Source organism: Eubalaena glacialis, chromosome 11, assembly GCF_028564815.1.
Source record: "Eubalaena glacialis isolate mEubGla1 chromosome 11, mEubGla1.1.hap2.+ XY, whole genome shotgun sequence".
Lineage (NCBI taxonomy): Eukaryota > Metazoa > Chordata > Mammalia > Artiodactyla > Balaenidae > Eubalaena > Eubalaena glacialis.
This window is the reverse complement of record NC_083726.1, coordinates 22,709,812-22,726,338: the sequence shown is the minus strand read 5'-3', so window position 1 is coordinate 22,726,338 and position 16,527 is coordinate 22,709,812. Positions and strand designations below refer to the sequence as shown.

At 36.7% G+C, this 16,527-nt stretch overlaps 2 protein-coding genes across 6 annotated transcripts in view; both read right to left on the bottom strand.

The window, feature by feature from the left end:
• The window catches only part of ANKS1B (ankyrin repeat and sterile alpha motif domain containing 1B), a 1,182,139-nt gene that overhangs the window by 491,283 nt on the left and 674,329 nt on the right, over positions 1 to 16,527 (bottom strand). The window lies entirely within an intron of this gene.
• Positions 14,430 to 15,268, bottom strand: LOC133101437 (translationally-controlled tumor protein-like). The gene has a single exon (XM_061206244.1). The coding sequence runs from the start codon at positions 15,159 to 15,161 to the stop codon at positions 14,643 to 14,645; it is 519 nt and encodes a 172-aa protein (XP_061062227.1). The 5' UTR covers positions 15,162 to 15,268; the 3' UTR covers positions 14,430 to 14,642.

Below are 16,527 nucleotides of genomic sequence, written 5' to 3'. Positions count from 1 at the left end.
GTCAAAGCCCCATCAGTGAAAGGAGGGTGTCCACCTGTGGGATGTCCTGCCGTAAGGTGTTAGAGTCCCAGGAAGGTGAGCAGGGTGTTTACACAGATAAACAGACATGGGGCATCAAATCTCAGGATGAGAAAGATGCCTGAGTGGGGAGGAGGTGGCAGTAGATATGGGAGACTGCTTACTTACAGAGGGGTGATCAAATAAACAACTACAGTAAGGAGCCAGATTCCTCACATTTTAAGGAGGGAGTTAGAAATATGAAGAGGGAGAAAAGTAGAGTGAACCTTGTGATGTTGGCTTGTAACTGGAGATACCAATATTTTCAAGATAGAGAGAGAGAAATGGATAGATATAGATATAAATATATATTTGTGTATGTGTGTATTTACATACATATATACCTAACTCTGTCCATTGAGAGGGCCTGGGAAATTGAGCTCCCAATAGCAATAAGTAAAGCCCAGACTTAGCTTCTAAATGTATTTTCCACTAAAAGAAACAGGGATCCATTGAGAAATGACTGATATTAGGGTCAGGGCAGAGAAAGTACAAGATGAGCCTGGAAAACCTTGTGCCAGAGAGCAAGGAAGTGCTCAAAGAATGAAGAGGCATGTCAAGATGACAGGGAAGCCAGCGTGAATGGGCTGGTTAAACTAAGGACAATTTTAGAAACAAAATAAATAATGACAGTAATGGATTATAACCCACTGAATAAAATAAGAAAACATGAACCCATAAACATATATAAATAAATGGATGATTTAAAAGTTTGATTAGGAATGGGAAATTTAAATAATTTCAAATCACCTCCTCACAAAATACTTACTAGTTACAAAGAGAGAAAGAATAACTCTATATTTAAGAAGTCTGAGAGGCACTATCTTAATCAAATGATCAAGGTGAACATCAGAAGGAATAGAGCAAATCAAAATCTTGCCCCACCTGATAGGGTGAAATGAGAAAAACACAGAATCATCTCTGGATTTTCCTTCTAAAGATGCATAACCTAGATCTCAGGTAGAAACATCAAATAAACTTAATTTCTGGGACATTCTACAAAGTCACTGGCCTGTAATCTTCAAAAGTGTCAAGGTAATGACTGTCAAGGAAAGTCAGAGGAACTGTTCCAGATGGAAGGAGACTAAAGAGACATTACAACTAAATGCGATATGTGATCCTGAGCTAGATTCTTTCATCATAAAAATTATTATTGGGAAAACTAGCAAATTTTGAATAGAGTCTGAAACTTGAATAGATGGTAATATATTAACGTCAATTTCCTGATTCGATTGTGTTGTGGTTGTCTAAGACTGTACTTGCTTATAGGAAATGTACATTATTCTAGTATTTCTCAAAGTGTAGTCCATGGATGCATGGGGTCCCTGAGATCAAAACAATTTTCAGACAAATACTAAGATATTATTTGTTTTTTTCACTCTTATTATCTCATGAGTGTACAGTGGCTGTGCAGAGGCTACATGGTGTTCTCTTTCCACAGTGGAAATACATGATACCTCTTTAGGTCTCACTTCAGGAACTGGCACACTGTTACTTCTCACATTGGTTGACAGAATAAAGTCATGTGTCTCATCCTAAAGTAAATGGAGTGAGGATGTAAATGCCACTGTCTCTACAGCACTACAAAGGAACATGGCAGAAGAGGGAGTGAAGAGCTGAGAACAGTTATCGCATCTACCACAGAATGCTTTTTTTTTAAAGCTTGATGGTATTCACATTGCTTAATTTGTGTCATGCTTTATTTATTTATTTATTTATTTAATTTATTTATGGCTGTGTTGGGTCTTTGTTTCTGTGCAAGGGCTGTCTCTAGTTGTGGCAAGCGGGGGCCACTCTTCATCGCGGTGCGCGGACCTTTCACTATCGCGGCCTCTCTTGTTGCGGAGCACAGGCTCCAGACGCGCAGGCTCAGTAATTGTGGCTCACGGGCCCAGCTGCTCCGCGGCATGTGGGATCCTCCCAGACCAGGGCTCGAACCCGTGTCCCCTGCATTGGCAGGCAGATTCTCAACCACTGCGCCACCAGGGAAGCCCTACCACAGAATGCTTTTGCCCCCATTTAAAAATGATGTTCGCTTTTAATTCCTGGAGAGACAGCATTTATTAGGTTAAGTGTGTTCCTTTCTATTCCAACTTTGATGAGAATTTTATAATTAAAAAATTATGATTGAATTTTGAATTTGTATCAAATGTTTTTCTTCACCTATTGAGTTGATTATGTAGTTTTTCTCCTTTAATCTGTTAGTGGGAATAACATACTTTCTCATGTTAAACAAACTGTATATTAATGGGTTGAATTGGTCATAATGAATTTGCCTTTTGCTATCCTGCTAGAGTTGGTTTGCTGGTACTTTGTTTAGATTTTTGCATCTATATTCATGAATGAAACAGGCCTTTCATTTTTCCTTTCTTATGCTATCTAGTTTTGATATGAAGATTACTAGTCTCAAGACTAGTTGGGGAAAATTCCCACTTCTTCACTTCTCTCGAGGAGTTTGTATGAGATTGGAATGATCTGTTTCTTAAAAGCTAATTTAATTTACCTTTAAAATCATCTAGGCCTAACATATTCTTTGTGGGAAGATTTAAAATTATTCACTCAATTTCTCTAATAGTTGTAGGACTATTTAGAGTTTCTATAGCTTTTTGAAGTTTTGGTAAGTTACAAATACCTAGAATTTGTCTATTTCTTTCAGTATTAAATTAATTGCCACAAAGTTGTTCATAATTTTTACTTATTTTCTTTTGAATCTTTTTATAGAGTATCTGTAGTTATATCCCTCCTCATTCCTAGCATAGTTTATTTGCATTTTATATTTATATTCTCCCTTTTTTCTTTTTCTTTTTCTTTTTTTACTATTTTTACTAGAAAGTGCATCCACTTTAAAGTGTTATCAAAAATTCCACTTCTGACTTTGTATATTATTTTTCTATATCATTCACTTCTGTTCTTTCCCTTTTCTTTCTCCTACTTCTCTGGGCTAATTCTATCATTTCTTATAGAATTTCTTAAATTTGCATTTAGCTCATTAATCTTCAGCATTTCTTTTCTAGCATAAGGATTTAAAATTTTTAAGTTCCACTCATGCTGTTTTCACTATGATGATTATTTAGTATTTACATTTTTGTTTAATTCTAAACATTTTAAAGTTAGAATTATGGTGTCTCCTAACTCATTTCTCATGAGTTACTTGGAAATGTATATTTAAATCACAAATTTATGGGGATATAAATGGGAATCTTTAATTTAACTTAATTGTTGTCAGAAAATGTAGTGTATATGAATGAATCTTTGACATGTATTGAAACTTGCTTATAGCCAGCCAAGTTAAGATCAGTTTTTATCAATGTTTCATAAGAATAGCATGCAATTCTCTGTTGGCTATAAAGCTTTGCATTTTATTAGATAAGCTTATTAACTGAGCTATCAAAATATTCCACTATTTAAGTGAGGTATGTTGAAATCTCTCAGTTTTAGTGAACTTATGACTATTTTTCCTTACAATTGTTTATATTTTCCTCGTGAACTGAACCTTCTATAATTTCATAGTGACTCTCCATATTCTGGTAATGCCTTCAGTGTTAAAGTCTATTTGGCCTGATACTGATATAGCTACGCCAGCTTTTATTGGGCTAATATTTCTCAGGTACGACTTTTTTCATCGTTACCTTTTTGTGTGAGGGGGGTGTGCCCTTAGCTATATTGATGTGCCTATTTTAAAGAGCATAAAGCTGGGTTTTGTTTTCCTACCCTGCTACCATCTCTTCCTTTTAACTGGTGAATTTAGCTAATTTATGTTTATTTTGATGCTTTACATATTTAGACTTGGTTCTACTATTTTACATTTTGATATCTATCTTTCATATTCTTTTTTCACCTCTATTCCCCTTTTTGTTTTTTTTCTAATTCCATTTTTCTCTCTATGGCTTGGACTTTATACAATTTATTTTTATTCTTTAGACATCCTTAAAATTTTACCATACGTTTTTAATTTAACAAAGTCTAAAGGTGAATAATACTTTATCCACCCTCTTCCTGAATAATTTTAAGATGTTATATCACTTGAAATTAGATCACTATTTCTCTAACAAATACTGTTATCGGTGTTTTCAGTCTGTATGTTAGTTTTCCAAATCAGATGTTATTATTTTATTCAGATTATTTTTATTTGAATTTGCATACATGTTTCCATTTTATTTATTCACTATTTCTTCCTCAGAATGACCTGAGATCACTTTCCTTCTTGAAGTAATCCTTGAGGTTTTTCTTTCGGAAAAAGTCTTTTGGTAGTAAATATTTTTAGTTTTTTAACTGTGAATGTCTTCATATTTTACTTTCATTTATTTAAAAAAGGTTTTTTTTTAGTTCATAATTTAGGTTGATTTTTTTTTTTCCTCCCACATTTTGAAGGTATTATTCTACTCTTTTGTCTTATATCTTTCCTTGATAAGTTGGCTATCATTATACCTGTGTTTTTGTTGTAGGTGATCCATCATTTCTCTACCTGCTTTGAAGATCTCCTCTACATCTTTCAATTTCACAATAATGTGGCTTGGTATGGATTTCTCTTTATCTTGTTTGGAATACAGTGTGTTTCTTGGACCTATGAATTCACGTTTTTATCAGTTATGGGAAAAATTTAGCAATTATCATAAAAACTTTCTTGTCCTATATATTCTTTATTATTTCATCCTCAGTCTCTAACTAGAAGTAGGTTAATCTGCTTATTCCATCCTTCGTATTGCTTCATGTCTCTCATGTTTTTTGCCTCTTTGGCTCTCTGTGCTATACTTTGGATACTTTCTTTAAATTTATTTTCCAATTCACCAATTGTCTCTTCATCTCTGCTTAATCTGCTGTTTACCTGTTCATTTAGAATTTTAAAAATAATTTCAAACGTTATATTTTTCAAATCTAGAAATGCCATTTATTTTTCAAATTTGCCTGTTATTTATTAATAGTACTAATTTTTACTCATCTTCATGATTAGGCATTTTATTTTTTTAAACACTTTATATATCTAACTGCTTTATTTCCTACACCCAGTAACAATATCTATAGTCATCAGGCAAACATGTTTGCTATTTTTATAGGTCCTTTTCTTCTCTTGTGTTTCCCACTTAGAGAAGTTCCTTTAGCATTTGTTGTAGAGCTGGTTTTGCGGTGCTGAATTCTCTTAGCTTTTGCTTATCTGTAAAGCTTTTGATTTCTCCATCGAATCTGAATGAGATCCTTGCCGGGTAGAGTAATCTTCGTTGTAGGTTCTTCCCTTTCATCACTTTAAGTATATCATGCCACTCCCTTCTGGCTTGTAGAGTTTCTGCTGAGAAATCAGCTGTTAACCTTATGGGAGTTACCTTGTATGTTATTTGTCCTTTTTCCCTTGCTGCTTTCCATAATTTTTCTTTGTCTTTAATTTTTGCCAATTTGATTATTATGTGTCTTGGAGTGTTCCTCCTTGGCTTTTTCCTGTATGGGACTCGCTGTGCTTCCTGGGCTTGGGTGGCTATTTCCTTTCCCATGTTAGGGAAGTTTTCGACTATAATCTCTTCAAAGATTTTCTCTGGTCCTTTCTCTCTCTCTTCTCCTTCTGGGACCCCTATAATGAGAATGTTGTTGCGTTTAATGTTGTCCCAGAGGTCTCTTAGGCTGTCTTCATTTCTTTTCATTCTTTTTTCTTTAGTCTGTTCTGCAGCAGTGAATTCCACCATTCTGTCTTCCAGGTCACTTATCCGTTCTTCTGCCTCAGTTATTGATTCCTTCTAGTGTAGTTTTCATTTCAGTTATTGTATTGTTCATCTCTGTTTGTTTGTTCTTTAATTCTTCTAGGTCTTTGTTAAACATTTCTTGCATCTTCTTGATCTTTGCCTCCATTCTTTTTCCAAGGTCCTGGATCATCTTCACTATCATTATTCTGAATTCTTTTTCTGGAAGGTTGCCTATCTCCACTTCATTTAGTTGTTCTTCTGGGGTTTTATCTTGTTCCTTCATCTGATACTTAGCCCTCTGCCTTTTCATCTTGTCTATCTTTCTGTGAATGTGTTTTTTGTTCCACAGGCTGCAGGATTGTAGTTCTTCTTGCTTCTGCTCTGTTTGCTATTTTTACTGATACCCACTTATAGTAGTTTGCTTTTCAAGGTGATTAGAAATCATTTCTTGTTACTTCATTACTTGATCTTAATTTCAGCTTGTCACTGTGATTAGAAAAGGTCTGAGTTTCCCTGAATAGTCTTGACCAAGCTTACCATTGAACCGAAGTACAGTGTCCAAGTAGCCGTGCTATTGTTGACATCTGCACTCAGCACAACACTGACTCTCTTGTCTTCTAACATACACTTTTAGAGAGCAAAGATTGTTAGAGCAGGCAATATCTCAAAGACCATGTCATATTTAGAATACATTTGTACTGCTGCAGAAGGATCTCTCAAAGCACTTAGTCTGCTATAATACTTTGCAGCAAAATAATTTTATTGTAAATATTTACATTTATAAAGATTTCAATTAAAAAAAAGACAGTGTATCAGGACTTGAAGGTTTTAATATTATTCTTTAAATGATTTGTGACTAGATAGAGTTAATAATAAATTGCCTTGCCATGTATGTCGGTACTTTGTAATGTATGATGCAATATACAAATCAATAAATTATCTTGAGAATTAGATAAAAGAAGAACAAGCTTATTGTAATTATGGATTCAAATTAAGCAAATCCTGTTTTAATAAGATCGCCCTAAAATGTATATTTATAAAAAACACAAAAGAAATTCATGAAGATTTGGTAAGTATTAAACCATTCCAATTACTCTATGATATTCAGTAAAAAAGATAATATGCAAATTAGTCAGTGTCCTGTATTTAAATTCTAGATCAACTAAAGAGAACAAAGAGCTAAATTTTGATAATATATACTGTCATCATGTCTCAATAAGTCTTCAAAGGGGCGCTAGGTCTTATCAGAAATATTTGGGGACTTCCTTGGTGGTGCAGTGGTTAAGAATCCGCCTGCCAATGCAGGGGACATGGGTTTGAGCCCTGGTCCGAGAAGATCCCACATGCCGCGGAACAACTAAGCCCATGCGCCACAACTACTGAGCCTGCGTGCCAAAACTACTGACGCCCATGTGCCGTAACAAAGAGTAGCCCCCGCTCACCGCAACTAGAGAAAGCCCATGTGCAGCAACCAAGACCCAATGCAGCCATAAATAAATAAATAAATAAATAATTTTAAAAAATGAAATATTTGGGAGAAGTGTTACTTTTTTAAATTTATAATGTAAATTATATGACCCTTATTGTAGTTTATTTATCTGCCTTGTTTCCCTAGTCGTGTAGCTCATGTGATCTGGCTAGTATGTTCATTTATATCCAAATATTAAGAATGTCTTTCCAGCTCACCTACACACTGAGATAAGTGTGAGTCAAACAAATAATAATGAGCCACAGAGGCAACTATATAGAATTCATGTTCCCTTAATTTCTCAAGGTCAAAAAAGATCAATTAAGTTTTCAAAGATATGTAAAATTACTTTAAAACACAAACTCCCTGGAAAGGAATTTATTTCAAAAATTGCAAAGGCTAACATTCCATATTAGGTAAGGAGAACCAACATTTAGTGTGTACCTACTATGTTCAAGGTCATTTTATGTCACTTAATCCTCGCAAAAGTCTCTGAAGTAGGTATTCTTATGACTTTGAACTGTGGAAGAATAACATAGCTAGTAAATACAGGAGTCAGTGAAACCGAGTCCTCCTAAAACCAAGTTCCCTTGCCGAGTTTATGATTAATCTCTCTCTCCAAAACTTTATTTCCTTTCTTGTCCCCTCTAACCTCAATCCTGTGCTAACTGAACACTAATCAACCAGAGTCAGATGACTAAAATTGCTGTTGTCGATAACATCGTTAATGTACTAAAATTGCTATTCTAGATATCATCATTAATGATAATTTTTCTACGGCAAGATGAGCTCACAGATCCCCGAGCCATGGACTACCTAGCCAGAGAATCGTAAACCAGAGACATCCTGACTCCCAAAACTACGATTAAGAAATGTCACAAGACAATGATTAATCCCGGCGTCTTTGTTCCTCCCCTTTTAAAAACTCCTTACTCAAAGACCAAGTTGGAGTGGAACTGAGGCTTGTCTCCCACTCCCTTGCTCGGTGCCCTGCAGTAAGCCCTTACTTTCCTGCAAACGCCCACTGTCAAGAGTTTGGCTTTCTGCTTTGTGAGCACAGGAGCCCTTGCTTGGTTACACCAGTATGGGAGATGAATCTGGCTGGTCCAAAGCCTGCCTTTATCCATTCCATTCCAAGGCTTTGTGTTTATGGCTTACCTCAAAATTTCCTATGTCGTCAGCACAATGTGCTGTCCACTGGGGCATCCTGAGTTTTGGAGTTTGAAAACCACCCAGTGGGCCCCTTTTCAAGTATCAGCAGTGACCTTTGAGTATTTATTCTTATTGCACAATTAGCCCAAAGATTGTTGTTATGCTTAAATGCTGTATGGCATCGGATACAGCATATAATAAAATTCCCTCCCTAAACAACTTAAGATCAACAGCTGCCTTACAGAAAATGCATCCAGGTAAACTGTTGTTTCCTGGCATATTAGTCCCACACTCTGCCAAACTCAGCATTTAATGCAGAAGCCAGAGAATGCTAGAGTTCTGGCAACCCCTGGACCAGAGCAGGCCATGCTACTTGGCTCTGATTTCAAACATTTATAATCTTTTCTCTTGCTCCCTTTGCTCAATATAGGAAAGGGGCTATCAGCCAATTTCCCCAGCATTTATAGCAAATCCCAAGGCTCACTCATTTCCAGCTGCTAAGCTGCCTGGGCAGACCGCATTACTAAATTATTGTATCTTTTTGGTAGAGTGCCTGATCTATCTTGGCATTCCTTTTGCATTGAAAGAAGCTCCTGTTGCAAGCAAAGGAAGCTAGCTACATTCATCCTTCCCACGCGCCTTTCCTCTGTTACCCTCAACCACTAACTTCTTTGTTTCCCCTGTATAAACCAAGTTCACAGGGGCAGTTTCTCATCTATCTCTGACCCCCTAGGGACTGAGGGATTTCAAAAGGAGTTCTGTGCTAGGAGTAATTCCCATAGCCTAGAGCCAGATGAATAAATGGCCTACAGTGAATAACTAATTTGGAACCAAGAGGTTTTGTTTCTCTACTACCAAAATGTATTTCTTTGTAATACTGCAGTCACTATAACCATGTATTTTCCCAAACAGAAGAGTCTGTAGTGGGGGAAGAGGAAAGAACCCCTTCAACTCAAGTCTATTGTTTTCAAGTGTGTTGGTCCTTTGGTTTTAACTTATTTTAAAAACGGTTTCAGTTTTTATACTCTTTCAACTGGTTATCAAAGTGAAACAAAGAACTGCTCTGGAGAAATAAAAAGACAAACAAGAAAGTAGATCTCTAATCTTTAAATAAAAAAAAGTAATTTTGCAATATAAATAGGATGAAAATTATTTTTAATGACCCTAAAGTGAATAATTACTCTGATTCAATTTTCAAAAGATCTACTCTGAATTTGAACTCCAAGTCACCCAAATATCCTCAATAAAAGCTCTGGGAATGTTATACATTCAAATGTATCCTGTGAGTTTTCTATTCCTGTAACCATCCCCCCCACCCCCATCCGTGGAAAAATTGTCTTCCATGAAACCGGTCCCTGGTGCCAAAAAGGTTGGGGACCGCTGCGTAAGCAATGAGCAGTCTAGATTTTTCTCACATACATCCCAAGAGATGTCTCATTTCAAAAGAGCAGGAGTCATCAAAAGGGTAATGCTATTAACAAGACACACCATAGAAAATATACAGAAATGTTAAAGATAATTTATATCCTGTGTGTTATATTTTAAATTAACACTGTTGTTGCTATAATAAGAAATATTTCATGTAAAATAAAAATCCTCTATAAGGGTCTGGTGCTATAGCCATGGTAATGATGGGATGATGACTGCAGTACTGCTCAGCTCTGCTAATGTTTAAATTTATAAGAAATACATATTTAGTCTTTGTCCAAGGTTCCTGGTTCCTGTGATAAGAGCTATAAAGGTATCTTCTGTTATGTTAGTAAGGTGACTTTTGGAAAGCCTTTAGGTAACTAGGGGGCTGTTTGCTGGGACAACCAACCATGTGATTAGAGGGTAGGGGAGAGGGGCTGGAGATTGAGTTCAATGGGCAATGATTTAATGAATCATGACTGAAGTCTCCATAAAACCCCAAAATGACAGGGTTTGGAGGGCTTCTGGGTGGGTGAACATGTGGAGATTTGGAAAGTGCACTCTGAGAGGGCATGGAAGCTCCTTGCCCTATGTATCTCTTCACCTGGCTGTTGATTCATATCCTTTAATATCCTTTGTAATAAACAGGTAATCTAGTGAGTAAACAGGTTTCCTGAGTTCTGTGAGTTATTCTAGCAAATTAATTGAACCCAAAGAGGGAGTCATGAGAATCTCTGATTTATAGCCAGCTCATCAGAAAGTACAGGTAACAAACTGGACTTGCCATTGGCATCCTGAGTTAGAAGGCGTCGTTGGAATCTCCAATTTGTAGCTGGTTGGTCAGAAACACAGGTAACACCAGGGTTGCAACTGGTGTCTTAAGTGGAGGATGGTCTTGTGAGGCTGAGCCTTTTACCTGTGGAATCTGATTCTATTTCTGGGTAGATAGTATCAAATTGAGTTGAATTCCTGGACACCCTGCTGGTGTCCAAGAATTGCTTTTTGGTGTGGGAAGCCTACACACACACACACACACACACACACACACACTGGAATTGGGTTCTGGAACCTAATTTAGTTTCCATTTGATCTGTAGAGAAGAACTAGATGTGCTTTAAATATATGTAAAATGGCCTAGAAAATCAATCATTTATTTCTATCTTTCACATGACCCCTCAACTGATTAGAGAAGACATTGCAAAAATAGCAGTTAGCCTAAGCAAAGGGTCTGTATGTTTCTTTGGGTTTTCTCCTGGTCATGGAAGCTGGAGAGATCCACTTTAGCTGAAGAGTTGGTAAATGGCATATTCATTTAGCAAAATATCTCATGGTATTTTTCAGGTTGGGGCCATCATGTAACTTTCCACTGATAGGAAAAAATGAAATGCAATCGAGTTGCAATTTCCACCACTTTAAAACAGAAAGAGAAATATTAACTTAAAGTAAAAAAATATGGAAAGTGGTGTTCCAGCTCTGCAGAAGAGGAGCCAATTCTAATTTCTCTCCTCCTATCCTCTTAAATCCACTCTAAATAGGCTTTTGTTCCATATTCTTCCACTGAAACATCCTTTATCGACGTCAGCAAAATCTCCACATTGCTAAAATGAATATTCCTTAATCCTCATCTTACTTGATCCGCCAGCTATATAGTTAATACAGATACCGCCCCTCCTGTACGAAGCTCTTTAACTTAACCCCCAAGGTACCACATTCTTCTGGTTTTTATCCTACTTCACAGGCTGTTCCTTCTCACCCTCCTGTGCTCATTCCTCCTTGTCACCCAATGTCTAAGCATTGAAGTGCCCCAGGGCTTAGCATACTTGGACCTCTTCCCATCTCTGTTTACATTCATTCCCTTGTTAGTCTCACTCAATCTCAGGGCTTAAAATATCACCTAAGTAATGACAACTCCCACATTTCTATTTTCAACCTGACTTCTTTCCTGAACACCAGACTTGTACAGCAAATGCCTTAGTCATTCTTATGCCTTGTTTTCCCTCGCACCCCATACCCGACCATGCAGTGAATTCTGATGGCTCTACCTTTAAAATATATCTGTCACCTGCCTATTTCTCACCCACCATCTTTCCACTGGAACCTTAGTTCACTCTGAATAACAATAGTCTATGAGGCCACAGGTGATCTTAGCCCCATGCACACTCCACCCCAATTCTATACCTGAGCGCCTAGTACTCTCCTTCTGTCTTACCCACAGCTAGCCATCTTGCCTCTCTGTTTTTCCTCAAACACATTAGGCATTCTTTTGCATCACTACCTTTGTACTTGTACTTCCCTCTGTGGGGACTGTCTTCCCTTAGGAAGCCACATGGTCCCCTCCAACACCTTCTTCAAGTGTCTATTACTAGTAAGGCCTTACTTCATTATTTTCTCAATGAGACCCCCACAGATCACCTCATTTAAAAGGGTGGCCACTAATCCTTATCCTCTTCCCTGCTTTATATCTTCTCCATGCCACCTATCAATATCAAAAATACACATTTTACTTATTTATGCTGCTCTCCCCAAACTAAGCTCCAGGAAGGTAGAGATTTCGTTTTGTTTTGTTTTTGTTTTTACTTCTGTATCCAGAGATTACAACAAAGCCTGGAACATAGAAGACAATCAATTCAAAGATATTCTTTGAGTGAATGAATAAGTAAATTAATTAAACATATATATATATTTGCATGTGAAGAAAAATTCTAGAGTAATATCCACCTAAATGTTAACAGTGGTTACTAATAAACCTATTTAAAAATAAATAATCTTTTTTCCTATTTATAAAAGTGATATATGTTCACTATAAATACTGATGAAAACAGAGAAAAGAGAGAAGAAAAAGACACCCCAAACTGTAATACCCAGCAATGATTATTGTTAATACTTATGTATATATATATTTTTTGAGCCTTTTTTTCTATGCACATATATTCTCCCTCAACAAAGCTGTGATCACTCTATGTATTTTTTGTAATTAAAACAAATTAGATATCACCTGAACAATGAGAACATGTTTATTTGAATGGCTCTACAGTGTGAATCCTTGAAACATTCAAGTAAGTAATATATTTGATCTTGTTTCTTTGTATAGGGTACATACATATTTGGTCTTTTATAACAATTTGGAGAGAGAGAGAATCTCTGTGTTCTTGTAGTCATACTTCCATGTTTCTTTTATGTTATGTTATTCATCTTCAGATCTATTTCCTCCATTAATCAAGAGTATATTTTGATTTCTCTCTTTATAAGTTAATAGCTATACCAAGGGCTTATAGGTGCTAAGTACTTTACATGCATTATCTGATTTCAGTCCCACATAACTCTGGGGTATTATGGTATTCCCATTTTATAGGTGAGGAATGTTAAGTAACTCCCCAGAGTTACACAGCCACTAATTGGGGGAGCAGCATATGAACCAGGTAATTATGCTCTTGACTGCTAAACCATTTTGCATGTCTAAAATGAGAAAATTAGCATACTTATCTCCCTTCCCTGAACTTATTCCTTTCCCAATGTGTATTAAAATAATCTGGGGTTTTAGATAAAGTGTCTATACTATATTATGTTTTGTATCTTTTTAAAATGTTTTAACATTTATATTAAGTTTAAAAAACATATTAAGAATAATTATTTGAAAATATATTCTATCTCTTACAAGTTTTATTTTATATTCCAGAATCTTTTAGATTGATATTTTCCTTGCCCATTCTTTAGATCTTTATTATTATTCATCTTTTGATCAATTATTTTAAAAAGATAGGTTATTTTCTAAAATGCATATCTGAAAATGACTTATTTTCTATTATCTTGCACACCTTGGCTGGGCACATATTTCTTGAATCTGGAGTCCTAACCCATTTCTTTAAAAATTCTAGAGATACTTCTCCATTGTATTCTGAGTGCTTAGAGTTGAGGACTGATATCAGAGTAATTTTTACTCCTTCGCAGGTAACCTATTTTGTTTTAGTAATGTCTACTGGATTCTTATAGGACTTTCCCCCTTATCCTTGAAATGATGAAATTTCAGAAATTTCCCAGAAATCGACTTCTTTTAGAAATTTTACCTATATTCAGTAAATCTTCTGTGATTTATTATTTAAGACTTTCTGTAGCTCAAGAAAGTTTTCTTCTATTTTCTCTTGTATTGATGCTTTTAAAAAATTACTGTTATGCTCTTACTTCTGAAATTCCTATATCAAATGCATATCAGAGTGCTTGGATTTTTTGTTTTGTCTTTTGTCTTATAATTTTTCTTTCTCTACACACATCTATAGACATCTACTGAATGTCCCGAGTTACTCTTCTACTTCATTGACTTGGATTTCTCATGATCCAATGTATTTTTTTTTTTTTTTAACTGTGTTAAGTCTCGTTTTATTCTTTTGGTAATTTCTTCCAGAGTTAACTACTTCCATTTGTAGGTGATGAAATGTGTAAGACATCCACTTCAAATGCTGGCACTGCTATGAGCATGGTCTTTCCCTTTATTTCAACCAATTACTGTTGATTCTTGTTTATATTCCAAGTCCCGGAAGTGGTTTTCATTGCAGAAGTTATCTGAAGATGGTCTTATGCTTTCTAGTAGTGGTCTACAACCAGGCTCTAGCTTCTCCAGGAAGGCTACACAGGATGGATTTAGATATTACATATTAAACTAAGAGGCATTCTCTCAATTGAGTTTAAATGCATTTTATTTTTAGACAACCTACATGACATGTTTTTTTTTTTTCCTCAAATCAATGCCTCCGCTCCAAACAAATCAACATCAAAACGAAGAGCTCAAGATGCCATCAGTCCCATTTGTCTAAGTCCTGGTGTTGTGTGGATGAACAGCAGCAGCCAGCCAGTTATGACGAGCAGGTGATAGATCCAAACAGCCAAATTTGTTAACATTTTTCCATTTCTAGACCATCCTTAAAGAAAATCATATACGGGGTCACACCATCCTCGCGGTAGTCCAGCAGAGCAACCATGCCATCTGGATTCATGTTTTCACCAATAAAGAACTGATAGTTTTTGAAATTAGCAAGGATATGCTTGATTTGTTCTGCAGCCCCTGTCATAAAAGGTTTTACTCTTTCTGGTCTCTGTTCTTCAAGCTTCCCTTTGATTGACTTCATGTAATCTTTGATGTACTTATTGTAGGCTTCTTTTGTGAAGCTGGTTTCCTGCAAGTGATGGTTCATGACAATATCCACACCAGTGACTACTGTGCTTTCGGTACCTTCGCCCTCGGGGCCTTCAGCGGAGGCATTTCCACCAATGAGCGAGTCATCAATGTTACCCTCTGTCCTACTGACCATCTTCCCCTCCACCTCCAGACACAGCCCGTCCGCGATCTCCCGGATCTTGTAGATGTCGGAGAACATCTCATCATGGCTGATGAGGTCCCGGTAGATGATCATGATGGCGACTGGAGGGAGACAACGGTGGCACTAGCTTAGGAGCACGGAGCTCAGAGCGAGCGCGGTGCTGCCGGAGCGGCGCTCGGGGGGAGGGGGGAGCGGGCGGAAAAGCCCAATGTATTTTTTTACCTCCATTATAGTTTTGAATTTGACATAAATATCATTCAACTTTCTGAAGCCTTTCTGATTTTATAACTTTGACTCTTCATAACTGCTTATTCTGGTTTTACACAGCATTAGTCTGCTGAATATTGTTGAGATCCATTTTGACACTAGTATTTTGGAAAATTCCTTTTTCTTAAGAGCAATTTTATTTCATAGGATGGCGTTGTTTCGATTCTTTTGAACAAGCTCCTTTTTTGAGGTATTATTTGAGGTATCATTTAACATACCTAGTTATTTTTCCTCATGCTCTTCCTTGCAGAGGAAGGTCTTGGCTTGTCTACTTTGGAGAACTGAGATGAGTTCTGTCAGAGATTAGGAGAGTCCTTCTTTCCATCTTTAGGATCCATAGGAAGAGAGAAGGGAAAAGCTTAGATTAACTGCCAGGAGTGCTATGTTGTATAACTCCAGGGGCCTCCATACCCATAGCACAAATATGTCTCCTGTAGTTGTGCATGGTGCTGGCCCTGTTCACTGAAGTTTTATTTTATAGTCTAGAGCAGGTTGTCCAATAGAATTTCATGTGATGACAGAAATGTTCCGTATCTGTGCTGATGAATATGTTAGTAGTAGCCACATATGGTTCTTATGTATTTGAAATGTAGCTGGCACAAATCAAGAATTAAATTTTCAGTGCCATTTATTTTATTAATTTAAATTTTATTTTAAATAGTCACATGTAGTAGTATCTACTGTGAAGGGCAGTGTGAGTCTAGAGCAGTAGTTCTCAAAGTGTGGTCCCTAGACCAGCAGCATTAGCATTTCCCGCTAACTTATTAGAAATGCAAACTCTCAGGCTCTGCTCTAGAATATCTGGGGGTGGGGTCTAGTAATCTATGTTTTAGCAAACCCTCCACGTCATTCTGATGCACACTAAGAATTGAGAACCACTGGTCTACTGATCACAAGTTGGGAGAAGACCAGAACTAACAGCAGTCACAAGAGGGACTTTTCTCTCTATTCCAATGTTTCTTTTCTGTATTTGAGGTTAGCATCTAGGAGTTAACTGGGGCAGTGTCCTCATTCTTTATCTGTCACAGTCATCCTCATTAGGAACCAACTGTGACAATGTCTCCCCTAAGTGTAAGTCAGGAGTGAGCCTGTTACCTGTTCCTTGCTTGCTGATTTTTGGCAGTTGGTCTGCTTCCCAGTGGCACTTGATAGGATCCAATGATACCTCCTTGCTGCCCCTATGTATATTTTT

Excerpts from the sequence above, each read along its gene's own strand:
- LOC133101437 (XM_061206244.1), bottom strand. The coding sequence starts at position 15,161 with ATGATCATCTACCGGGACCTCATCAGCCATGATGAGATGTTCTCCGAC.